This window comes from Pygoscelis adeliae, unplaced genomic scaffold, assembly GCF_000699105.1.
Source record: "Pygoscelis adeliae isolate BGI_AS28 unplaced genomic scaffold, ASM69910v1 Scaffold280, whole genome shotgun sequence".
In the NCBI taxonomy this organism is placed as follows: domain Eukaryota; kingdom Metazoa; phylum Chordata; class Aves; order Sphenisciformes; family Spheniscidae; genus Pygoscelis; species Pygoscelis adeliae.
Genome location: NW_008823944.1, coordinates 845,169 through 872,428, shown reverse-complemented (window position 1 = coordinate 872,428; position 27,260 = coordinate 845,169). Strand labels below are relative to the sequence as shown.

Below are 27,260 nucleotides of genomic sequence, written 5' to 3'. Positions count from 1 at the left end.
TGAGCACTCTTGTCCACGGTTCTTCTCACTGCTCCCATGAGAAGCCAATTGAAATTTTTCCAAGGTCACTTGCACGGAGGTGAAAAAAACAGAGGTCCACTCGACATTGGCAGTGAGCTCCTTCAGAGTATTGATACTAACCAGATGATAAAATCAGCTGAAAGTGTCTAGTCTATTGGCAGCTCTGACCTACCAGTCCACATGAGTAAACAGCAAGCTAGTGGGACTGTGCGCCCCTTTTGTAGGCTCCTCTCCAGTTGCAAAGCATGGTAAAAAAAGAAAAGCATAAGAGGGTTACTGTAATGTAAGCAGCCTACAAGGACTACATTTTTACTAGTTATCTTCCAGTTGAGTTCCATTTCACAGTCCAAGGCAAATTCTAAAGCTACAGCTTTTATTTTTTAAGAGAATTTCAGTATTTAACTCTGGCAGATTTAAAAAAAAAAAAAAAAGGTCTTTGAAGAATTTAAAAAGTTGCCTCAGCTAAACCGCTTACTGATTAACACCAAGTCTTTAAAAAAGGGAAGTATGGTTTGAGGGAAAGGGAAGCAAAGTGAGGGAAAATAAGGAAATACTCAAGTCATTATAGATGGTTCAGCCATATGTCTCTAACAAAGAGTTGGGGGGCATCATTTTCACAGTGTGCGGTTGCATTGATATTAGGTTTGTCCACAAATTCTATCTCGCATGCCTGGGTGCTGCAAGGAGAACGCTCCAGCTCCAACACTGTTATGTTGTTTGGCACCGATGAAACAAGTATATTCCTTGGAACAAAAAGGGTCAACTGAGGACCACGGGCTGGCCAGTAGCGACCAAGATTAAAGCCATTGATCCAAATTTGCCCCTGTTAAGAAAGAAAGAAAAAACAAACCAAAATTTTAATAACTTGACAGAGATCAAATGGCGAAATAGCTTTAAGCATAACGCTCTTTACATAGTAACTGAATTTATTCCATCCTTCAGTTTGATAGAACACAAGAACAGAAAATCTGTTCAAGAAAATGCTAATGACAGTCAAAAGAATCTAAATTCCCTGATGAGTTAAAGCCATCATTAATATTTAAAAAGAAACTGGTCAAATACTGCAGTAATTCCAAATACGACAATACTTAGGAAAACAGAATTGCAGGTTCCTGGCACTGAATTTTGCACCAAGCTTCAGACCAAAGCAAACCTGAAAATTCTATTTGCTTGAAGCTGATTGTTAAAAGGAGAAAGAATTCACAAAAGAAAAAAGCAGATCCTAATTCTGTTGCGGCTGTCTGTACAAGTGTAAGACTACATTATCTTGGTAGTCCCTTCCTTTTGCATGATTTCATGAAAAGGATACAGCTTATCTAGACACATGAAATTCAGATGTAATAGCTTAGTCAACAAAAGAACTTGTAAAATTACACTGCAACAGAGTACTGTATTTTGTTGTAATTACCTACAGCCATTAAAATCTTTGGGGGTCTGCTAGCATTAATTTAAGTTCAATGAAATTGTGGTTAACTTGTCATACAAACTCTTTAAATTACTTTTTATAGTGGATGTGGCCAGAACCGCTGGTTCAAAATACTGTTCTAACATTATAAATACCTTCAGTTCAAAAGATAAAACAAAATTGGGCAAGAGGAAAAAGAAAAACATCAAAACAGTCATTTATACACCACAAAATAGACACACTGAAGTGACACAAATGGAGATTTTTCCAAAAGTCTATAAATTGGTGAGTTGCAGAATGTTCAGTAAAACTGTAAGTGGACTCCTACTGAGTTGGGCTGAATCTTGGTTCATTAAACAAGACATAAGGGAGGATATACAGCTGATTTGGACAAATAATTTGCTTTTACTTCTCCTAAGTGTCTTTTCACCATATGTCAGACAAGAGTTCTGTGGACAAGAAAAGGGATGGGAACAGATAACTGCATCTGTGTTTTCCCCTCTAGCTTTGGCCTTCGGTAATCAGACTATAGAGGAAAAACAAACTCACTTGTGGCATTGATGTACACTGATAAAAATAATGAAATAGTCTGAATCAGTGGAAAATAAGGACTTTTACTGCACTCTTGGTGATTTCTAAAATTGTCTGGAATAGCTGAAATAAGAATAATACTTTTAAAGGATTTACAGAAGCACAATTGTAATATAGCGAGTATTGCTGTTCAAGCTGTGTTTGAGGCATTTTTCTTGTGTTTTCTTTTTCAAGTATTTATGAAAACAAATTTTATGAAACTCGCAAGAGAAATTTTATAAGGAGTTGGCACATTTGCAAATGCAAGTGAGTTATTTCAGCTCTGTATCCACTTCCGTGGTACAAGATCCTATCTTGCACAGTTCTGTCAAGGTGTTAATAAACTTTGACCTCAAACAACTTTTTTTTTTTTAGGTTTTTCTTTTAAATCAAGTTTATCTTGCTTTGTGGCTTGTTCTTGCTGTATTAAAAGGCAAGAGAAGAGCTATTTATTCAAGCTCACTACTCTGTTTCTATAGTAGTTTTAGAAGAAAACATGCAACCTCCCCACACACAAGATGAATTAGTGAGTGTACCCACCAGACAGCAGCCTACCTACTACAGAGAGTGACTGTAACCCTGGGGGAAGTAGGAGTTTACCGTAGGAATCAACTGTATTAGAGTTCTAACACAGGAGGTATGATCAGACAGGTGTCTGTTTCTGATCTTAATCAGTCACTGGTTGTAACTCATTTTTCCAGTAAAGCTATGAATGTAATTTCTCAATTCCAAACTGTCCTTATTAACACTGCAATTTCTAAAGACTGCACACTCAGGAATTTGTATGCCCTAAACCAGCAAATCATGACACTATACACACCACCAATAAATATGCCGTAGACAAAATAAAGGAGGGGGGATGGCTATCTTCAGTAACAAGATTTCCTTTAGTAGGGTCAGCAACTACAACCCATGATTCCACAGAAATCAAGAACAGTCCTGACTCCAAATCCTCTTTTCTGTTGAAGAAAAAAAACTTCCGATAAAACTAACCATACATTCAGGGGCATGTACGTTTAAGAGCACCATGCTTCTTCAAGCGAGGCTGGAGGAAGTTTTATTAATAGTGAAGGGTTTAAAAACCACTGAAGGCAAGTGAGCTACAACACAGGTCATGACTGTTAATGCTGCGCCCTTCTTCCAGGCAGTCCAGCACGCCATATTCCTTGTCTTAATATGCAAAGGCAAGATCATTATTAGAACTACATGTTTTCTTGGTAAGCGTTGTTTCCATGATTTTCCAACTACTCAAACAGGTGGGTTTTAACACCTATTAGAAGTCTCTCTCCACACCTTGGCGTCAGCAGTTTATACAGTGCCACTCAAGGAATTAAGGCTCAGATCCAGTGGGACCCTGAATGGAATTTAAACCCTTACGGCCCTCTGCCTTAAAGGCATTTGCTCATTGTAAAGTTATCTGGAAGTCTCAGTTTCCACACCCAGTATCACCTCAATCATATTACTCCTGGTAATCTTATTTAAAACTTTCGTCCAATCCATATAAAGTTTAAAGGATCAATTCAATGGCCCTACTTACAGTTTGTCTGGGATCTCTTCACCTTGACTGCTTTAGAGGGTATACAAACTATGTAAGACACAGGTTTCTATGTTTAATAGATCAGAGGAAAAGACTCCCACCAATACATGGGAATTCTTGAACTCATTTGCCATTTCAAAGATGAGTTTGCCAACAGGCCGGTATGGTCATCTTGCTTCCTGAAGAAGATTTGTGATTGATGGGGTCACAGAATTTACTGCAAAAGTGTCAGATTCCAGTTCCTGTGCAAAGAGCTATTTTTGGATTTTATTCAGTGCTTGTGTAAGACATGCACATATATAGGAACAGGGACTAAGTCAGACTTCCTCATCCAAGCTCAGTGCCAGCAATGCTAAGTGCCTGCAATGAATCAGTCTTCTGCAAATTGGGAAGTGCTATAACCACTGCAATACTGTAGATAGATCACCAGCAACTCCTTCTCCCACTCTATTTTAATAGCAGTAAATTAATTGTTTCAGAAAGGAATAATTTCGCTACCTAACACTATCACAAGCACTTCCCTGAAGCCTGGACTTAAATGCTTAGGCCTCCAAGAAGGGTGGCACTTCAGTGCACGCGTTCTGCTCTCTGTGCCTCCCACCAGCTAGTTGAGCTGGTCCTTAACCATCCTGCATGCTGGCCGTTTCAAACATGGCACTGTAAAAACACACTCTTCGCTGCTTTAGCTACGCTCCAGCCCTATGAGAAGTTCCCATTAACAAAGATCTGCCCACAAGCTTCTCACAGCAGTGTTCTCTGATCCGTTCAGTCCAGGTAACCTCCAGAAGACAAGTAGTAACATCTTCCATGCATTGGACCCATACCTACGGGCACACCACCAGCAGTTGTGTCCAACACTCTCTATGCTTTGTAACAGGATCCATAGTTCCTCATACAACACTGCAAATATGTTCTTAGTTACTTTTAATCAATCAACAAAGCCAGGAAAGTGTCCTGTAGCATCTCACTTCCTCCAGAATAAAATCGTTTTATCTCCAGGCATGTATTCACTCCTTCCCTCCAAAAAGTTGTTTCTGTTCCACATCTCAAGGCAAAAAAAACCCCAACACAACTAAATGCAGCATTTCTAAATAGCCTGACAGTTCATCATTCTTACTGTTGAAAAACTAGGTTGTGGGGTTTTTTTGTGATGCCCCGCTTTCTAGACCAATACCATGTATCTTTTGAATATGTTTCCCTTCTCTTAATGGTTTATCTCCAGATTTACTTAAAGCAAGGAATCCATTTCCTAGTTGTTTAAATATATTTGAGACACCCCACCACTACAACCAACTTCTACCCATCCAAGAGAGGTGGACTTTGATCATCCATAGAAGTTTCAGTAGCTTTCTGAGTGGACTTCAAGTTTTTACAGCAAAAAGTTGTACCTTTGTCCAGCCAGGAAACTTGACATAGGTGTCTTGAGGCAAGTCTGGAATCCCTCCAGGAATTGAAAGTCTACCAGTGTAAAAAGTAGGTGCTTCATAACTCAGTGGATCGTCAACAGATCTCTTTGTTTGGTCAAGGTGGCCATTAATGTCATGGTTCACTGCTCCATCTATGTCTAGAGGATAGACTTCCCATTCAACAAGTATATCTTGATCAAGAGTTAAATTTGAAACTAGACCCTAGGAGGAAGAAGAAAAAAAAAACCAACACCAAAACATAACATAATGAGCTTCGTGTTACTGAAGTTATTTGGCTGCAACTATAAATCTGTCAGGAATAAAAACTGAATCAAAGTACTTGCAACAACTGCCAACCTGTGTATGAAAAAACCAAGCATCTGGTCTTCACCAAGTTATAAGCTTTGCTTAAGAATAAAGGGTTTCATTTATTCTCTGTGAAAGATCTGTTCCTCTTCAAAGTTTTGAGCTTTCACTGATGTCCAGGTTTTTTTTTTTTTCAAACTTTTTCCCCCCGTAACTGTGAAAATTTTTGTTCTGCTTTAGCATGAACACGATTCCAAAACCTGGGGCTTAATAAAAAGCAGAAAAAGCACTAAATATCGTAAGCTTGAGATACCATCAAGGGATTTGGTAACACTGAGTCACTAACCCAAGATATTAACCTGCACAACAGCAGAGAAAGCAGTATTTACTTCCTACAAGTCTTCCACAGCTAACATACAGTATCACAAAATCAAGGCACATGCTTGTGACCCTGATTCAGTGAAGTACTTCAAGCTTACAGTCAGCTTCAAGCCCACGGAGTTCTGTTTCATTTCTATGGAACCATGTGTGCAGCACACCAGGGTATTCACACAATGAATGCAAAAGCAAGGTAAGGTCATGATTTAAGAAAAGTGAAAGGAACATTAAGTTACCCCTGCACATGTCCTAATTGTGTTATAATAATAGTTTCTAAAGTGGTGTGTCGGTGCAATGCAAGGGGATGATTTTAAACCATTGCTGCTACATCCATATAATCACTTGAATAGACCCTGCATAGAAGCTGTTTTTCAGTGCAACTTAAGTTCTGTTGCAAACACCACATGTCAAACAGGAACAAGCAAACCCACATTTTCTATAGCCTTGGAGGGCTGATACTATGTCATATGTCTGTTCTGATGTCTAATAAGCATTGCATTGACTCCACAAGCCTCCTCATCAGTACAAGCACTAATTGGTTTTCTCTTCCTTTAGCTAGACGCTCACTTTACAGAACAGGAACTTACTTTTCTTATACCAAAATAAAATGTCTGCACAGAGTTAAGTGGCAAAACTTTTCTATACAACCTAGACTTTACCCTGTCTAGCAATCCATTGAAGTAATGCAACATAACTTTAGCCCAGACTTTCTAACCTGCCTCCCTAAGCCCATCTTACTGGGGGCTACGTAGTAGTACCCCAGGAAGTAGTACCCCAGGCACTATGAATGGTGTGATTTTTTCAAATGAGATGAAGTGCCTACTAAGCATTCTTACTTTGGTCTGCATAAGAATGCATATTCAATAGTCCAGATATGGATATACATTTTCCAAGTAAAACAAAGATATAGGTGGCAATGAGCATGTAAAAAATACAGAAAAAACAGAAGCCACACTCTTCCTTCCTTTGTGTCCTTCAACAACAAGATTTACATCAGCAGTATGTTTTAAAACCAAACCCTTTTAAGATCCTTTCCCAAAAGCTAGATTCCAAGTTCCATTTCAAGCTCAAAAAAAGTGATAAAAACCCAGCCAAACAAAACCCAGAAAAGCTACCCTATTTGCTTAAAAATGTGAGGCTTCACAAGGTAGGAACCTCTTCCCCTAAAGTTATTTTTGAAAGCACAAAATATCTAAATCCCAAGGTATAATTATTCCTAGTTTTCAAAATCAACACAAAGAACAGCACGAGGGAGGGATTCTATGGGAAGAAGATGGAAATGCACATTTTCCACAGCTACTCGAGAAAGGCTGCCTTTTTTACACGGAAGGATCCTGCTTTTAGAGGATTATTCTCACAATGCACGTCTACTAAACTTGCTTTCACTCTTAAATCTTTAAAAGGTTGAAACCCTGGTATAAGTGTGAATTGCAGCTCAACCACAGCAACACTGAGCACCTCCCTAATCCAACCTCTAACCCTTTATTCTGTTACCTTAATTTAGCACTAAGCACATAGGTTCCTTATCACCTGGCCTGTTATTAAATAAATAAATGCAACATTTCTGCTGCCTCTACATGAAGGCAAAACATAAGGGAACTAGCTGCCCTCTCTTGCCACTCAGATAAAGGCAAGGTACCTTGAAAAGACAGTATAAACAGAGTTGGCACTCCTGCTGCCCACTGAATTTATATGCCACAAGCACAGAAAACCCTCAGTTGCTGATGCTTTTAATTCAGAGGTTTTCATACATCCTAAAAGTTCCCACATATATTTAGTTATGTAAATCCTAATCAGAACAAAACTGTATGCCTTCCGAAGCATAAGACAGGTGAAACTGCTTTTTGATATGGTGAAAGCCTGTAGGCTACCAGCTTTGCAAATGCTGCGAGTTATATTGCTTTGCCTTGACTAGAGTCTTAGCATAATTGGAAATACGCCTAAAAAGCCTCATCACATCACACTTAAGAATTAGATAACTGGTCAGTTAGTCTCCTTTAAAACAAGTCTCAGCTTCAATTCTTCCATGCTGCTTAATCATAACCAATATATCCTTCTTTAACAATGCAAACAGGCCCATCCTACTCATGGCAACACAAGTGTGAGAACGGGAGATTCTGCCTACTGAAGATCTCGCAAGTCTCTTCCCAGTCTATGTTTTATGATTGAACTGGATTCTGTAACAGGCTCAAACTCAGCCAGAGTTTGTGGTCTCATCAACGAGGCTACTCAAGATGTAGACACATTTGGGATTACTTTTTGCCTTGCTTACAACCTTAAAAATCCTACTTCCTCACAGCATGCGTGCCTTTGCTTGATAACTAAATGGCACTGTTCAGGCATGTCTTTCCTGTAATATTTATCTTTCTCCAGCTCTTGCATCCAAACTAACAGAGAAACACTTTGGACAAGTCTTAATTCTGCTCTGAGACACCCATCACAGACAGAATTTAGACTGAGAGGAAACAGAAGCTTCTAATTTACCTGGCATCACCTTAGCACCAAAAGGCACCACAATCACCTGACAGCTATTAATCTGGACAGTCATTAAACACTTGACAAGCCTTCTGAATGCTGCCAAATCAATTTAGGCCAAGTCAAATCTAGGGGGTGTTTAAGAGATTCTTGCAGTTAGAGGGCTGCAAATCTCTTCTTAATTGTAAAGCTCTGTCATTACTTCATTATTACTTGTAACCCAATAATATAAAAAACTAAAAAAATAGCGTGCTGTGGCACTGAATATGGCAGAAAAACAACACAAGACTGGCCTCTACAATACTCATCTCTTCAGCAAATATCACACAGCGCTTGGGATCCCATAAAGTCTAAAACTAGGAAAGTTTCCTTTTTGCCCTTGCCCTTCCTAATGTTAGTGGCCTCATCACTGTATTTGCTTTACGTGGCAAGGTTTTGGTAGCACAGGGGTTGCAGGGGTGGCTTCTGTGAGAAGACGCCAGAAGCTGCCCCCATGTCAGACAGAGCCAGCTCCAGCCAGCTCAAGGATGGACCTGCTGCAGGCTAAATCTGAGCCCATCAGCTATGGTGGTAGCACATCTGTGATAACATATTTAAGAAAGGGTTAAAAAATGTTGTGCAGCAGCTGTGAGAGAGCAGTGAGGAAATGTGAGAGAAACAACTATGCAGACACCAAGGTCACTGAAGAAGGAGCGGGAGGAGATGTTCCAGGCACCGGAGCAGACATTCCCCTACAGCCCCTGGAGAAAACCATGGTGATGCAAGTTGTCCTCCTGCAGCCCATGGACATCTAGGTCAGGCGGAGGTTCCCTGAAAAAAGCTGCAGCTCGGGGAGGGCCCGCACTGGAGCAGGCTCCTGGCAGGAGCTGTAGCAGATGGAGAAGAGCCCATGCAGGAGCAGGTTTTCTGGCAGGAGCTGTGACCTTTTGGGGGACCCACGCTGTAGCAGTCTGTTCCTGAAGGGCTGCACCTCACGGAAAGGACCCATACTGCAGTTCTTCTTGAAGAACTGCAGCCCATGGGAAGGGCCCATGTTGGAGAAGTTCATGAAGGACTGTATCCTGTGGGTGGGACCCCACACTGGAACAGGGAAGAGTGTGAGGCGGAAGGAGCGGCTGGGATGAAGTGTTGTCAACTGACCACATCCTCCACTCCCCATCCTCCTGCACCTCTCAGGGGGAAAAAGGCAGAAGAGTCAGGAGTTGAGCCTGGAAAGAAGGGAAGGGTGGGGGAAAGGTGTTTTTAAGATTCGTTCTTATTTCTCATTATCCTACTCTGTTTAGCTGGCAATAAATTAAATTAATTTCCCCAAGTTGAGTCTGTTTTGCCCATGACGGTAATTGCTGAATGATCTCCCTGTCCCTATCTCAACCCACGAGCTTTTTGTTGTATTTTCTCCCCATCCTGTTGATGGAGGAGGAGTGATAGAGCACCTTGGTGAGCACCTGGTAGCCAGCCAAGATCAACCCACTCATGCAGGGAGGTGACAGTCCCAAAGTGTAGCATGGACCCAGAAGCATTCGGAAGCTTTCTGATAATTATCTCTAACACCTGATCAGTCCAAATCTGAACTGCCAATTTTGCATGGTAAAATGCTCGTGAGACAGCCTTTCCTAGCCACACTGAAAATATTGCAAGGGTACGCTGCTGACAAATGAAATGGGACATGGAAAGAGATACAAAAGTGTATATATATATACACATACATACACACACACAAATACAACCCCAGGATTCACAAGCCTCCAAGTACAACCAAGATCTAGACCAATTTCTAACTCATTTTTGGAGTTTATCCAAACAGCTTTGCACATTTTAAAATGTGCAACCCCTGTGCTACAGGCTCAACTCAACCTGAAAGTCTTGTGGGCGACACTCTGGCTGACAACATAAGGGAACAAACAAAAAAAAATTTAAGATGTCTGTCAGTTTTTAATTCCACTTTGATTTCAGTGACTGGAAAAACAAATGAAAACTAGTGAGTAGTTATATTTTGAAGTAAAGTTACAGCTGTGTAATCCTGATCCTTTTGCTCTTTCTAACACACTATTTTTAACCTGTGGAAAAGAGGAAAAGCCACCACAATCCAGTAACTCAATTGATTTTACTTACCTTAAAGTCATTATTGTATCTACCGAAGTTGACTCGGCCCATATTCTCTACTAAGATGTCCAGGTTTGCTCCAGCCTTCCCAGTTATATTTATCATAAGTGATTTGTCCCTTTCAAGGACACCTTGAGGAACCTATATGAATTACACCAAGAGGAAGAAAACAATAACCATTGAAAACCAACAAAACCCTGTTATTTGTCTCCTTAACTTGCATGAAGAAAAGAAAGGTAAGAAAGAAAACAAACAAAAAAAGTAAAAAAAAATTTCCTTTCCTCTTGCATGCAAACACACACACACAAAAAGCTGCTATGTCAATATTCACATTTTAGTCCCTCAACTGGATGTGCTACTAGGCAGCATTTCTCTAATTGACACCATCTCTTTCCTTAGCTGAATTCAACTAACTCAAGCAGCTGTTAGAACCCTAGTGTTTTTGATGCATCTGATTCACAAAAAGCAAGTCTCAAACTTAGTCTACTGACTGAAAATATTTTGGCAATATCAGTGATTAAAAGGGGCTTCATCTTCCAATTAAGCTTACATCAATATTTAGCTTTATTTATTCCCATTCCCACAACATAAGGAAAGAAGAGCTTGACCTGGACACAAAGGTGATGAGAGTCAGCCCACGTCAAAGAATAATTAAAAAATAGGCTATCAAAGTCCATTAATTGATAATAATTCTCATTAAGCAGGAACAAAACCCTGCTTAAGGGAAGAAAGATGAAGTTCACATCCTGTACAACAAACTTTTTTTTTTTTTAATTTGTGGTCAGAAGCCAGTTTCATAAGGTAAGTCATAGGCTCAGGCTTCCACTTCCCCCCACCCTCATAGGAAAAAAAAAAGAATAAAAAAAATTAAAAAAAAAAATCTATGGAAACACTGTAGAAAGCCACCAAGCATATCATTAACATATTTCATGAACCTGCAAGTAATCCCTTCTTCTTTTTTGTTTTTTTTTTTTTCCACTGAAGTCATGAATCTGTATCAACATTCAAATATCTCAAAAATGGAAACAATTACATTTTCCTTAGAAATAATAGATAGTCATATTTTCTGAAATATGAATATGAACATTTAGTATGAATCAGCTATATACTTTCTTACTTTCTTCATCTGATTAAATAAGATTATCTAAGAAAGTTGTTTTGGTAAGCTGGAGAAAGGAGAAAAAAAAGGCAGACTGTATCCATGACTTTTGTGAAGGCCACTCATAGCAGAAATGAATACCAGCAAACAATGTTTACCCCATCGACAGAGACATAGGCACGATCATGGACTCCATTTAAAGGTGAAGACAGTTGTGTTGGCTCTGTACAGTTTTTTGGAAGCGTAGTTCTGTACAGTACAAACCCAAAATACTAAGAAAAGAAAAGAAAAGAAAGGAAAAAACCCAAACAGATTAATGAACCAAGTCATTCCGTAGCTTCAGTTCAGGTCATGAATTAGAAATATCCCACATTCCTGCCTACATGCTCAGATTGAAACGTTAACTTTCATTCACTTCAGATAGCATCTATCACAGATACCAGCTTCAGATTAGAGTTCACTTTGACCTTTAAGTAATGGGTGTAAATTCCACAGAATTTCCATTTTTAAATGTTTCATCAGAACATTTATGTAACTTTAAAAGATAAGGGTCTTAGCTATGAAGGTATTTCCTCAATAAAAACAAAGTAGTTAATGACCAACAGTATTATTTCTTCATTTAAATCGATGAAAAGATAGCTGGAAAAATCCCTTCATAACTGAGTTTATATAACAAACTTGAAAGTGCATTTGTCACCCAGTGCCCATAAATTGACATATTCATCAAGTCGATATTATCCATTCTTAAAACTACCTGATTTACATCAGGAACATTTCGGAATATTTTTCACTAAGTTCCCCATCAGAAAATAAAAAAAAAGTCACAGTCATTGGATTTGTTCTCATCACAAAGTGAAACACAAGTTAAAAACAAGTCAAAAAATGCATCATCTCTTTCACTCAGTTGCCACAAAACCGTTTATCTTCAAGACTTGGATTAGAACATAACCCTGGCAGGAAGAAGTGAGAGTAAACCATTTCCATTCTGCTATAATTATTACATTTACGACAATGTGCTTAGAAAAAGGGGGGGAAGGGGGCAGGGAGGGAAGGAAAATAAAAAAATTAATTATATGCTAGGAAGATCCGCTGGCTGCCCTCTTCTCTCAGGAGTTTTCCTAAGCAGAGTACTAAGGGTGGGAAGGCCAGAGGACAAGAGAGAAAAGCCCACTAGAAATTACATCCAGCCACAATGTACTACCTGCAGCTTCTCTCACATCTCTGTATTAGTGGCTTGGAAAGGAAAAATCTGAGCTTTGAACCCCTGCTTGACTAATGCCATATGCCAGGCATCTGGTCAACTGCTCCCCCCTGTTCTCCCTTCCCCAGCTACCACCACCATCACATTCTCTCTAAGTAGTTTATTTTAGCTGCAGGCAATTAGCACCCATGCTCCAGTCTCTGTGAAATTTGGCACAGAAGCGATCAAGGAGCCATGTAACCTTAATTGAACGACAGAGTCTCTCAACAGCAAGGGAAAAATCTTTGACTGTGAGGGAAGATGTGGAAAGTCACCAAAATTTACAGGGAAACTGATGCAGAGACTGACACAGAGGGAACACAGGGGAGAGTGGGAGTCAGCAGAACCCACAGGAAAACAGAGAAAGGTATTTTTCCTATCTCAACCAGTGGGGTGAATGACCTCAACAGCGGGTTGCAACAACTCCAAGAGGTTGCTCCCAAAGGTTTCTCTCACCGCATTCCCTTGCCTCACCATACATGTAGTAAAAGAAAAGGACTACAAATAAGTAGGAGGCCCACAGAAGTGTCAAATGGATTGCATTCCCTAACCTCCAGGTCCCCTGACTTGTATGAGAAAGCAGTGTCTCAGCCACTATGCTCACTCTGATAGCAGGTTGGGGAGAGGCAAAGAAAAAAAACAGGATAAGGAAAATTAATAGTGACGAAAAAGATGGATTAAAAAAAGTCTCTTAAGAACCTGAAAAGCAATACTTCAGAGAGGAGAGAGATAAAGGTGAAAGCCTGGACAGCATATATACCTACATTCACGGAAAGAGGAAAACCTCAGGTGCAAAACAGGAGCACTGTAGAATATGGAAAGATCTCCAACGCAAAAATCCTGTACACCTTTATAATACTATTACTTCTGTGCTGAGATAAGGTGTAAGACATTGGACATACGAGTCATACCACAGAGGGTTGTTCAAATAAACTTCAAAAAATTACTGCAAAGTGCCTACTGAAGGAATCCTCACCTGCTTTAGTTGAACGAAGGTTAATGGGTAAGTGCTTTTCACTGGTCCTGCAGCTGACAGCCGGTCAAGAACCTCCACCACAGTGCCCACCTGCAGCATAGAAAAAGCAGATATATGAAGGTCAGTAAATTTCAATACAAATATAACAGCTTGCATATCCAGCCACTTTGCCAGCTAGCTGCATCTGTCCAGAAAGCAAAGAAATCTTAAGCCGTTACATCATCCTTACAGACACATTAATAATACAATACAGTACAAAGAACTAATGAACCCTGAAAGAAACATGCTACATATGGAGCAATGTTTTAAAAATCCAGATGTTCTAAATTCGGTATGCATTCATAAAAATAAAAGCGACCCTTTATTATTTAATGAGAACTAACCCAGGAGTTTCTCCCAAAAGTTCTATAAACAAACACAACTGCTCTGGACAATTAATACAGAACAACTATATTATCTAAATTTTGCTCCATTCTACTTACAGTCAAGCTAGGGAAAATGCCACTGATTTCCAGTGAGTTACTCTGAAATCATTCTGAGATAAGTAGGGATACAATTTGGTTCTATCAAGAGTTATCCAAGATGAATTTACCCTATTTAATCTTAAATGATTTTAGAAACCTTAAGGTTTACACTTATTCTTGCTGAATAAGGGCTTATATGTGTACAATTAAATTGCCTTTTGTTGCCATCTGCAATTTCCTTTCGCGATTATAGAGTTTTCTACTCATCTACAATTCTCTCTCAAAGTCCACTATCAATTTTGTTAGTTAACATGCACACAATATGCCTAGTGTCTTACAAGCTCAAAAATCAACTGCATTCATATTTTTCATGCAACATGTCAGTCTTTTTCACCAGAAGTATTGTCACTGTTCAGTGGTAATTACACATCAGACATTCAAAATATTTCTCAAATGCAGATTTACTTTCAAATGCTTGAGAAAAAAACAGCAAAAAAAATTAGGCATTTAAAATCATATAAAACTGTATACTATAAGAGCAGTCACAGCAATACAGACTTCTGAGGCTACTTCAGTAACAGAAGTATTGAATTTTTGCAGAGCATACATGAAATTCAGCAGTGCTAAAATATTAAATTATATATTAAAATGTACATCACTGTGCAAAATCCCGTATGTGACAGAAGTCAGCATGAATCATCTATGTACACGCAATTATTCCTTCAGCATAGTACTGGTTTTGGCTGGGATAGAGTTAAATTTCTTCATAGTAGCTAGTATGGGGCTATGTTTTGGATTTGTGCTGAAAACAGTGTTGATAACACAGGAATGTTTTCATTACTGCTGAGCAGCGCTTACACAGAGTCAAGGCCTTTTCTGCTTCTCACACAACCCCACCGGTGAGTAGGCTGGGGGGTGCACAAGAAGTTGGGAGGGGACACAGCTGGGACAGCTGACCCCAGCTGACCAAAGGGATACCCCATACCATATGGCATTATGCTCGGCATATAAAGCTGGGGGAAGGAGGAAGGGCGGGGGGCCCACACGTTCGGAGTTATGGCATTTATCTTGCCGAGTAACCATTACATATTATGGAACCCTGCTTTCCTGGGAATGGCTGAACACCTGCCTGCTGATGGGTAGTAGTGAATGAACTCCTTATTTTGCTTTACGTGTGTGCAGTTTTTGCTTTGCCTATTAAACTGTCTTTATCTCAACACACGAGTTTTCACACTTCTACCGTTCCGATTCTCTCCCCCATCCCACTGGGGGAGAGTGAGCAAGCGGCTGTGTGGGGCGCTTAGCTGCCTACCGGGGTTAAACCACAACAAGCAGGTAGACATAGATCTAAATGGACTTTTGAAATGAGTTTATCTCAACTCTTTATCTAGGAACAAGAAAGCAAAGGATGCCACAAGTATGCAAAGGGTAATTGCCATCGCTACCTGCAGGTTGGGTCACCCTCACTAGTCCATAAGTAAGCATGTTCACGCTGGCAAGAAGGCTGTCAGTCAAACAATGGCTTTGACCAAAAGAGCAAGGTCTTCAAAACCAAAGTGTAAGATCAAGCATAAAGAAAAAAAAAAAAGAAACAAAATAGCTCCAACAGGAATGATATCAACTACCGGCAGCATCCTCTTTGCTTAAACCCTTTCTACCCCCAACTCATATCAGCGTTGCCTGCTACTTGCTATGGCTTGAGCTCTCCACATCCCAAGAACCGAGTACAACTCCAGAACCTACAAGTCTGTGAGTTGCAGTGCTAGGGCAGGCATTTCCTTGTGACCAAGCACTCCTCAGGGCCCTCCAAGTGGTGACCAGAAACCACCACCTGCTCACAAGCCTGCACAGCCATGCAGACACATTGCAGGCACTAAAACTCACTCATTTCCCTCTGGAAAGGATGCTCCCCCCATTCTGGGTCTTAAACCCCTAAACCCTGTCACCTTGCTCACATTTCTTGAGCCCATCTATTGCAAAGGCTATGTTCTGCCTTTGCCTGCCCTCATTCCTCATCTTCAACACTTCTCTTTTGCATCTATGCAGTAAGATTTTTTCCTCATTGCCTGCTTTCCTGTCTTCTGCTCTTCTGTAGCAATGTCAGTGTGCCCAGCATCTTTTAATAAATTACCTTTTTCCCCCACCCAGGAGCATTCTTTAAAATAATTCAATAGCTCAAAATTAACAACTGCCTGATCAGGGAACAGCAGGGGAGTTTTTCTTTTTTTATTATTATTTCTTTTACCTCCCTAACTAGCCTGGGTTCCCCAATTATTTTCATCTGGGGCAACCTATTTGCAAACCTCCAAAAAACAGCAAATATGACAGGAAGCATTGCTAAGGGCAAAGATCTCTCTTCCTCAAGTTTAGGTCCCGAGCAGCTGATCAGGTACTTAAGGACTGGGGGGGTGGGGGGGTGTGGGTGGGGGGGGGGGGGGGGGGGGGGGGGAGAGAACAGCCTGTTCTGGTTACATGTACCCCTGTAAAGTACACCATATGACTCCTGAAAATACTCTGGAGTCTCCTCTTCCTTTCTACAAAAGTATCAAGGGAGTTGGTTCACTGCAGCAGATTCAATGCCCTGCATAACAAGCCGACTGCTGGACTTCTGACTGCACAGTGAGGCTTCACATAGTACCTGTTTTAGCATTGTCACTGCAAGCGATATAGCTGGGAAGTTTACTATTACCAAAGCTAAGTCTTATCGTTTAAAATATTCAGTCTCTGATATTCACCCAAATACATTCAGGCTTCTCCATACAACAAGGTGCACTGGACCTGGACCCAGCAGAGACTAGAATGCATGACAGAATTGGGAGGACAGCTTTGGCTGGGACAGTACAAACTCTGTGTGATTTAAGACTCATCCTGTGTTGCAGGGTAACCAAGCAGAGGAGTAAAGTGCTGCTGAAGTTAAGCAGTGGGTTCACAGAGCAAAAAGCAGCCTTCTTCCCAGAAAACAATTCTAGAGACTTTCAGTGCAGATGGCAGTATGTGTACAGGCAATGGTAGGAACCTCACACCTGGCAGTTTCGACATGCCATCTGGATTCCTAAAACTGTTGGGTGGAGAGTAAAACACCTCCTCTCAAAAAAGCAGCAAGTGTAAAAGGTGTGAAGGTGCAGGAACAGGGTTCCCAGTGTGACGGCCAGGTCAAAGCTGCAATATTTGAGCAAGTTTAGTCATCTGACTCCTCCTTTGTAAGACAGGTGTCTGGGCCAGGCACCCTGCAGCATTCATTTCCTGAAGGCATGAAAGGTCATTGTTCTAGTGAAATTGGACAGCCCTATCTGAGGGCCATGAACCATGAGAAGATGGTCAAAATCTGATTGCTAGGCTCCCAAATGCTGGCAACCTATGATAGCAGAAGTAGTGGGTGTACTGATAATGGTATATAATTAGTCACTACCAAATATAAGCCAGTTCAGTGAAACCTCATATGGCAACCCCTGTCCTAAAAGGTCTGAAGATACTCAAAGATTGTTGAAAATGATACAGATCTGTTTCAACTTCACTGGTGAATCACTTTTATACAAAAAGTATTTCTGCCCACCACTTGAGCGGAATGACTTGAAAACATCTGCAAAGCCATCACTACCAATTTTGCAACGCTTCAGCTGCAGTGCGTAAGAGATCAGATACATCACTGATTGGAAAGGTAGCTGCCAAATTAAAAGTACAAAGTATAAAATCAACGCATATGAATTACAGTTTCCAGTACACCAACTGCAGTAATCCTCCACCTCAAAACAAGTTGTTTGTGCCCAGCAGAACGAATATAGCCAAGTTCATACCTGTTGTCTCTTCCATCCCCCCTTAAACCATCCTCTACATTCACTGCAGGAACCTAGTTCTCAACTGTATTTCACAGAAAATTGTCACTGGTCCTAAAATGATGGTGCTATGGACAAACCCCAGCTACTCACGTGCTGACCAGCTATACCACTAGACAGGATATAGCAAGGCTGGGTTCGGCATGCTAGGTTCTACATGCTTTTCCCTCGGCAGGAAACTAATTTAATTTCTCTCATCAGCTACAGATTTTCACAAATCTTGTAAGAAACTTTTCAATAAATTTGAAAGTCTTATTGATAAGTGTTCCATATGCAAAATTTAAACACCTAGAAGTATTTAAAAGATATATCCTACCTGCTGCTTCTACTTCACAGGCATCACCAGCTACAAAAACACTCTTTGCTCATAGCTCTCATGCTAGCATTCCCCCAGCTACATTACTCATACATGAGTTATCTTAGACAATTATGATTCTGCTGTGTTAATAATATATTAATTTCAGTTCAGTAAAACTTCAGGCATATACTGCATCTTGTAAAAATTATTTTTTTATGTCCAGAGAACATACATTTTCTCATTTTCCACCATGGGCATGATTCCTAACCTCCAAGCTCTACTCCCTCCTTCCTGAAAGTTTGCTTTCAAGGTTTTCCTCTTTATTTTGTATGGTGTCTAGAGACTGCCATGACACCCTCAAACATTTTTTGCAAAAAGCAAACATACAGCATTACAGAAAGACACACAGCATATTACAGATGTTAATTTACCTTCTGCAAGCGAACCTTCCCATATGCAAACTTGGGTGTTGTCGGAGGTATAAGACCTTCTGGTAACTGCTTATACTAGAAAGGGAAGGAGGGAAAAAAAAACCACACAAGACTTAAATACAAACTTGCTTTAACTGAATTATCACTTTCCACTTCACAATTTACAAAATTAGAACTTTGGCTAAAAGTAGATAATCTCACTGTGCTAAAAGATTACAGCTGCATCTAGTCGAAGATGGATTTTTTCCAAATAAAAATCAACCAAACCATCTGACTTGATCACATATGGTAAACAATTTTTAATAACTATTCAACTCGAAGTAACGGAAAAAAGCATAGCAAACAAACGAGCTGCCAAAGAATCACAGTGCCCTTGGAGCCCTCCTGTGGCTAGAGCTTGCGTTACTGTCTTCTACAACCCTCCTGCAGTCGTCTCCCCAGTCCATGGGAGCTTGAGTCAACCTTTCCAAGTCTGTAGGGCAGTATTTCCACCTGACCCTTCCTTAGCAGCACTTCCATATGGGAATTATTAGCCTCTTGTGCCTTTCCTTTCAGTGTTACTATACTCCACCACCACCTGCTAATCCACTACTGCCTGGGCTGGTTTCTTTGAGAAGCAGGCCTTGAGACCGCAGCCTCCTCCACAGTTCCATGAATCCCTGAGATCCCATCGTTAGCTTCCCTCTGGTCCTGGTCTAGACAACTGCCCAATCAATCATAGGGAAACATGACAAGGAAACACTCTGACTGCCGGGCTATTTCTGTTTACTACTTGCCCTGTATCTCTAGGAAGAACCACCTCAGATCAGCAAAGAGAAGGGGTGAAGGATATCCACCACTTTCTTGGACACCTTTGAGGAGTGGCAAGTCTAGACAGTGGCTTTCTGCCCCATACCCTAGCTTCCTCCTTTCTGAGCCTACCACCTTCTTTTCTCCTTGCCATAATCCCCTTATCCCTCTCCTGCCATTACTTGTCTCCTGCAATGTCCACTCTTCCCATCTGTTCTTTCATTTACTGAACACGGCCCTGTCTCCACATTATAGAGGAAAAAAACTTCTGCAGATGAGATACCCATGTGATCAAGCAATCTAAGCCTACATTTTAATACACATGCACAAATGACCACCCTTGTGAAGGCTATCTTAATCTGCACATTTGGTGACTTCTGAGTGCTTACTTTGGCAGCTTCTTAGGGTTTTTTTTTAAATAAATTTGGTGAGGGGCATTTTTCTTGAGAGATTTTACTTTGATTTCAGCTTGAAAGTTTTAGCACAAGGCATGATTTACTGGGCTTATGCATGGTATATCCAGCATAAAACTCATGCTCAAAAGCTCACCTCTGCACCAAGACGGGGGTTTGGGTCTTTTTTTTTTTTTTTTTTTTTTGGAAAAAGACCACAGCAGAATAATTCCCAATGCCCTCCTGTCAAATCGCAGCTATGGACTGATGAAAGACTGATTTATATTTCCAGTAACAAGTACATTTCTTCCTCTCTGTGTTTGAAAATAATCAAGATATTCAGGCTTAAAGAAAAGAAAAACTACATTCACCCAAGAGAAGAAGTCAAAAGTAGGAAATTTCAGCCCAAATAGTAAAAAATAGAGAATGCTATCAGAAGTTGAAAAAAGCTGTAGACTGAAACCCTTCTTCTTTACTACATTTATTAACTAAAGGAAACAGTAAAGGAAGGGTATAGCGTGTTAGCATTGTAGCACGGCTAACATGTTGAATGCAATCATTAGTTACAGGCAACTTAGTTTTCTTTCATCAGCTCCACCTCAAACTGCAATTGAGTAGATAGAGTGTTATGGGTTTAGAACCCACAGCAGAAACAGGAAAATTTCACTGAGATCCTATGGATATAGAAGGTTAAGAGATAAACAAACCACACCAAAAAAAGCTGTACCATGACCCAACACACCTTAGGTTATACTGAACACTTCAGATCTTATCAAAGCTATCTCAGTGCACTAGAACACGACTTACATTTCAGATACGGATCTCGCCTTGAAGAAAACAACTCAAAAATAGGAAGACTGGGAATTTCTCTGGTGAGAAAAGCTGTATCAATACAGGACGTTCCCCTTGAAAGGCTAACAAAATTATCCCATCAATGGAAAGCTTAGGGATAATGGAGAAATTGAAGAAAGTGATCCACAGCCAGCTTTCCACAGGTACAGAGGTAAAGGTGTGCCCAACCCTAGAGGAAGTGTAACACACTTTTGGGAGATCTACTCCCATCAAAAAAATGTCTTCTAGTGAATAGGAATGTTGCTGGCATGCAACAGGATAACGAGTACAAGCCTGAGCCTTGGGATTTCCATGGAATCTGTTTTTAAGCCTCATCTGAACAGCCTCCGATGCAAGGCTATTCACAAATCTAGATACAGGTTCCATGTTTCACTTTAATCTCCAGTTTGTAGAGATACTGTGCATTTTTACAGCAAAGGCAAAGCTGGTCCCACCCACTAGCTACAGTTTGTGGCATCACAAAAAAAAAAGATGTGTTCATTTGAATAAGCATGCGTCTTCTCAGAGGCCCAAAACCACAACATGAAGCTTGGGATACAGACAGCCAAAGCACTAAGCTGCACTGCATATCAGGCTGACATCGAGTGATGAGCCTGAGCTGACTGAATGGCTGATTGATGCTGCAAGGGGAAAGCTCTGTTCACTCATCCTCCATCTCTGCTCCCTGCCTGCCTCCCTCTGCTCCTCTTGTGCCAGCACTGGCTCTCATCTGACTGAGCCAGCCAGTTCAGTTTACTGACCTTGAGCTGAAAGAAAACAAATGCAGCAAAAAAGCAGAGCTGAATCATTTCAGTGTCAGACCTGCACCTGTATCCCCAACCCTGAAAGGAAGGAGGGAGCCATCGGGACAGAACAGATAGCCAGAGAGGTGCAAGATCTTCCCCCTTTTGTAACAACAAGCAGTTAGGTTGGCCTAATAGCCTTGTTCTACTTCACTTCCCTAACATGCAGAAAATAGTAAATTCAGAAGTAACTTATACAAACGCAAGAGTGAGAAAAGTTTGCAGCACACCAGGAATGTTTCAAAGAACCATTCTAAACACATCCTAGGAACACTCACCATACCAATGACTTCCCTCAAGGCAAAATATTTTTCTGTCAGATCCCCCGCTTCACTCAGTGGAGCATCATAGTCATAACTAGTGGGTTGTGGCGCATAGGGCATATTAGCACCTAAGGGAAGGGCAGGGGAAAAAAAAGGCAATAGAAACAGTGAGAGTGTTGGGGTTTTTGGTTGGTTGGTTTTTTTGTTTTTTGTTTTTGGTTTGTTTTTTTTTTTTACACAAAGGTATCAACTTTCAGAATTCTCTCCAATCACAGCCAGACTCCGCTATATTTTTAGATTCAATGTAGGCCTTGGTATTTGGGATTTGGCATAGAGAAACTATTCCTGATGAAGGACAACGTCCTTCTGAGCTCACACTGCTCTGCTATACAGTCTTCAGAAATATTCCGAAGAGGAACAAATTTATCCATGTTTCAACTGTTTCACAGGACTGAGTGAAGCAGAAGTAGCCTTTGCAAAGATAAATACCATGTGGGTTTAGTACAATGCGCTGGCAACATACAGAACAGCTAGAGCAGTTATCTTTTGCCATGTGAAAGCAGGCATAGCTTATTCTTTCACAGAACACATTACTACCCAATTCATAAACAGCTCCCCTACATCATTAGTATCATTTAAATAATTTCTTACCGTTCCAATAGGCAAAGTTAGTCCCACCTATAAACATGTACCTAAAGAGGAAAAAAAGCCATCCACTTAAATCAGGTTTTGCTGAATCGTGAAAAAAAATCCCCCCAAAATTAACCTCTACTGAACACACACTTACAGGTTAACGTTAGCACCACGTGCCAGGATTTCATTAAGCGTTTTAGCTATAGTTTGTGCAGGCACAACAGAATGACGGTGCCCCCAGTGATCCAACCATCCAGTATAAAACTCAGAATTAACCTGAAAGGAGGAAGGGCAAAAGAGGAAGGGAAAACATGAAGAGGGAACAAGAACATAATGCAATGTGATTTAAGGTTACTAACTGTAAGAGGGAAGGAAAAAAGGCACCTTGACTCATTCGAGCCATTTTTAAACTACTATAAAAACAGCAAAGTCAGTCCTTCTCAGCAGATTACTGGTCAGAAAAATTAAAGGATTGTTTCAATAATTTTACAGGGACACTTTGAAAATAATTGCTTAAGTACCAAAGGGCATGGATTTCCTTGGAACCTGTCATCATGAACGTGTTTCAGATGCTTGGCATTCAAATAAATGATGGAACCAATACAATACCTGCAGAAAAGCATATGTAGACTAGATGTAATGGAAAATAAGTCTTTCAAATACTCTAATTGCGTTCTAAACAATTGCATAGCACAGAGACAATCTTATACCCACAACGGACCTTCTCCCTTTGTCAAAATGGCTTCCAGCGATCTCACATCCCATTATAGCTTGTGTAAAACCTCTAGGGTAGCCGAAAACAGGAAGCAACTTCTAACCTGCCCTTTTAATTTTGCTTTTAACTTCCACCCACACACGTACCTCACTAACTCATCTAATCATACTTACTGTTTCCACTGCTTTGTAAACATTTGTTTTAGCAAGGAAAAATACTGAAACAAAATCAATACCTTTTGAGTCTAAAATAGTATTTGCAGAACAGCAGTTAATGGGGATTTGACAAATACACACAGAAGCTCCTTTATTCAGTTTTTCTGACTGATTTGGAAATTATGTCTTTGTAAACATATCCCTAAAACTGTCCAACACACTGTTGTCAACTCCTCTCTTATTAACCACTGCAAGATTAGGAATGATACAAGAAATTTAAGTGAAAAGACATACCAAAGGGCCCGTAGGTTCACTGCCCCTTTGAGCTAAGAATGCTGCTGTGACATTGCCACCTATAAGCAGATAGAAATAAAATTGAGTTGCTACACCCATGGCTTTTTCAGTCCTTCATTTTACTGAAACAGGTGTCTTATCACCCTTCCAACATCTAGCAAAAATCCAGACAAGAAAGTTACTTCAGAAAACACAGGAATCAATACCTTTGATTCCAGTGTTTAAGTTGCAGAACTTATTTAAAATATATACATACGTGTATGCATGCATGTATGTCTTTGCTTTTGAGATACATCTTCTGAAAACCCAGCTTTTCTCAGGAATGACATCCTGGCACCAAAAAGTCTGAGATGTGTCAGAATTGCTACTTGGTCATCGGAAAGTATAGGTCTGGGGTTGCGGTACCAAGACAATGGGGAAGAACAGAAGCCAGGCAATCTCTAAAGAGAAGTTTTCACTTCTGATCAATCCTAGTGGCTGAAGCCATAGGGACTGGAAATAACTACTTTCATGAGTAGGTCACCATCTCATTAACGATATACATGAAGGAGTTCACAATTTCAATCTACTTGTAAGAAAACAGATTCCTGCTAAGCACACATCTTTGACTGTAGAGAGAATAATGTACAAAAGAGGCCACATGTAAAATAACATTGAAAGATCTCTTGGAGTTTGTTTCTTTTGCCTTAAGCCTATTTTCCCAAGTCCATGCAGTATATGAACATTTATATCCTTAACTCTCCTCTTCTACCAAAAGGGCACTTTCTGACCACACTGTGGTTGCTTAGCCATTCTTCAGGCCTATATCACAGCAAATTGTGGCAGTGTGCACATTTCTAATTACGATCATCAGCAGTAATTTTTTTTCCAGTAACCACTGCCTTAAAAAGAAATTGACTATGAGGGCTGGATTCTGGGACAGACAGAGTACATTAAAAAAAAAACAAAACAACAAAAAATTCCAGCATAAAAAAAAAAATCAATGGAATCAATGCCAACTATTACTGCTAATTTTTAGGAGATATGCACTATGAGCAGTGCAAATTGTTTATTCACGATTTCATGATGCGACGAAGCAATTATGACTCTCTAACTGGGTACTTGTGGGTGATTCTTGTACATTTAAGAGTACATCAAACGTACACAAATGCCAGGGAGTTGGACTCGATGATCCTTACGAGTCCCTTCCAACTTGAGATATTCTATAATTCTATCACCCCATTTAAACAAAGCCGTCAGGTTTGTCAAGCAGTCAAGTCAGTTTATCCTGCCACAAACACACACAACAGAATTTTTGGTAACAAACCACAGTCTCCAACCTGGGGCGAAGTCCACTGTTGCATAAAGACCCTGAAGAGCTCCACATCTCAAGTGAAACCGGCTTGCACCATCAGTTGTGAACAGCACCACCTCATCCCCAAGGTGCTGGCGAAAGAGCTTCAGAAGGGAACGCAGATAGTCATAGTCGCAAGCGAAGTAGCTTCCATACTCATTCTCTACCTGCACAGTAAAAGAAAGTCAGTAAAGCAGTAGCCCATTTCAGTCTGCATTTGATACCAAAAATGGAAAGCCCAAATCCAACCATCCTTTCCCTTTGACGGCAGTGCTGAAAATGTCATTTTAACTCCAGACCTGAGGAGTAAGAGAAGACAACACTTCTAGGTACTCATTCCTCTCACCTGTACCTTACAGCGGAACAATCATTGTGTGGAGATAAGTAATTTTCCTACAAAATCACCCTCCACATAAAAATCTCTACCCTAGCCACATAGCAACAGTGATCAAAACACAGTCTTAAAAATGGAGAGCTATGACCCACCTCCAAAGCAGAACAATAAAACCATAGAACAGGTTGTGACGTGATCAAAACTGCAGCAAAATTGGACTTCCAGAACAGAGACACCTACAAGGGGCTCACATGAACAGCAAAGCCCTGCAATGGACTCAAAGGACTGAGGGGAGAATGATAACCCTGCTACTACTGAGAGGTATGCATCTTGCCCTTTTCCCAAGGTGATGGACTTTCAAGCTCCAGACCCAATGCCACGCACACCTGAAGGTTATTTCTGAAAATCCTGTTATAAACATCTTATTTCTGCCAAGGAATAATTTTGCCCAGTGCTTTTGCTCAACAGACGTAATACATTGTTCAAGAACAATGATCTTGGGCACGTTATAAGAAGGGTCTCCCATCCCATCCAGTGCAAACCAGGGAGTTTTAAAAAAAAAAACCCACGAACTTAAACCAAAGATTTTGTTACAGTCAAATACTAAGCACATGGAACAATCACCACTGCACATCTAGAAGGAGTTTAAGAAAGAAGTTACTCACCACGAACACACAACATTGTGTCCTGAAACATTTACAGCTTAAGTTAAGTGCTAAGAACTAAAAAGCTTAAATTTTGAGGCCATTTTTGTCACAAATTTTAGGCTTAATCCATACTGCTTTTGCTTCTATCTGCAGGTATCCTTATTCCCTTTTTTCCTGTCAGAGGGTTTCAGGCAATTGTAATGTGTTGTGGCTTTATGTGAGAACCAGCATGAAACTCAGATCTAAAAAGCTTCACAAGTTTCCTCTATTGCTTTCTATAGTTGTGGGAAACGATTTTCACAGAGCAGACAAGTGCTCTCTGAATTCTGGAAACAATGCATTTGGTTCTTTAGGATAAGGGATTTCATCAGAATCTTTCGGCTACCTGAAACTGTTAAGGACCATCTGTGACATTACCACCCAACACCCATGGAGTGTCTGCAAGAGCAATATAAGCTTCCTGCTGCTTGGGTTAATTTGATTTTCAGGAAGTTACCTGCACCATGATGATTGGACCTCCATTTTGATAGAGGTGAGGCCTCATCTTTGGCAAAAGGACACCCATCCATTTCTCTACTGCTGCCAGGTAATCTGTGATACACAAAGTATAAATGTTTCATAACTTTTCTTCTTTTTTCTAGTTTTTGTTTTAAATTATATATGGGTAGTTTTTACCTAGTGTTCTAAATATGTAAAGTATAATAGAACAGCATTTAATGAACTTATGTGCTCTTACACTTGTTCATAAGTGTCAGCTTCCAGTACAGTTTACTAAAAAATAAAACATGTAAATACTGATGAAGTTTGAAAATCACCAGAGAGACTTCAATGTGTCTCACACAGGTTCTCCTAATACATTTCAACAGGAAAACAAGTTTGAACATTGCTATGTGTACTATTTTTTTAAATAGATAATTTATCCCACAATGAGCAGAACTGAAGTCAAATATGATACATATCTTTGTCCCCTAATACGTACTCCAATAACCAGATTAATCTCCTGTCTCATCTCATCCCTCCATAGAATCACAGAATCATTAAGGATGGAAAAGACTTCTAAGATCGTCGAGTCCAACCATCGACCCAACACCACCATGCCCACTAAACCATGTCCCTAAGCGCCTCATCTACCCGTCTTTTAAATACTTCTAGGGATGGCGACTCAACCACTTCCCTGGGCAGCCTGTTCCAATGTTTAACTACTCTTTCAGTCAAGAAATTTTTCCTCATGTCCTATCTAAACCTCCCCTGGCACAACTTGAGGCCGTTTCCTCTCGTCCCAGCGCTTGTTACTTGGGAGAAGAGACTGACACCCACCTCGCTACAGCCTCCTTTCAGGTAGTTGTAGAGAGCAATGAGGTCTCCCCTCAGCCTCCTTTTCTCCAGGCTAAACAACCCCAGTTCCCTCAGCCGCTCCTCATCAGACTTGCTCTCCAGACCCCTCACCAGCTTTGTTGCCCTTCTCTGGACACATTCCAGCACCTCAATATCCTCCTTGTAGCGAGGGGCCCAAAACTGAACACAGTATT

At 40.4% G+C, this 27,260-nt stretch overlaps 1 protein-coding gene across 1 annotated transcript in view; it reads right to left on the bottom strand.

Annotated features, from left to right (window-relative positions):
* Positions 1-421: 421 nt before the first annotated feature.
* The window catches only part of GLB1 (galactosidase, beta 1), a 35,570-nt gene continuing 8,731 nt past the window's right edge, over positions 422-27,260 (bottom strand). Inside the window, exons 5-16 of the mRNA XM_009321196.1 lie at positions 26,228-26,322; positions 24,737-24,917; positions 23,418-23,476; positions 22,408-22,529; positions 22,272-22,312; positions 21,636-21,748; positions 18,543-18,617; positions 13,517-13,606; positions 11,459-11,572; positions 10,211-10,342; positions 4,922-5,161; positions 422-844 (exon numbers count right to left, since the gene is read on the bottom strand). Coding sequence (XP_009319471.1) covers positions 584-844; positions 4,922-5,161; positions 10,211-10,342; positions 11,459-11,572; positions 13,517-13,606; positions 18,543-18,617; positions 21,636-21,748; positions 22,272-22,312; positions 22,408-22,529; positions 23,418-23,476; positions 24,737-24,917; positions 26,228-26,322 — 1,523 coding nt within the window. The 3' untranslated portion in view covers positions 422-583. The remainder of the gene's footprint in view (positions 845-4,921; positions 5,162-10,210; positions 10,343-11,458; positions 11,573-13,516; positions 13,607-18,542; positions 18,618-21,635; positions 21,749-22,271; positions 22,313-22,407; positions 22,530-23,417; positions 23,477-24,736; positions 24,918-26,227; positions 26,323-27,260) is intronic.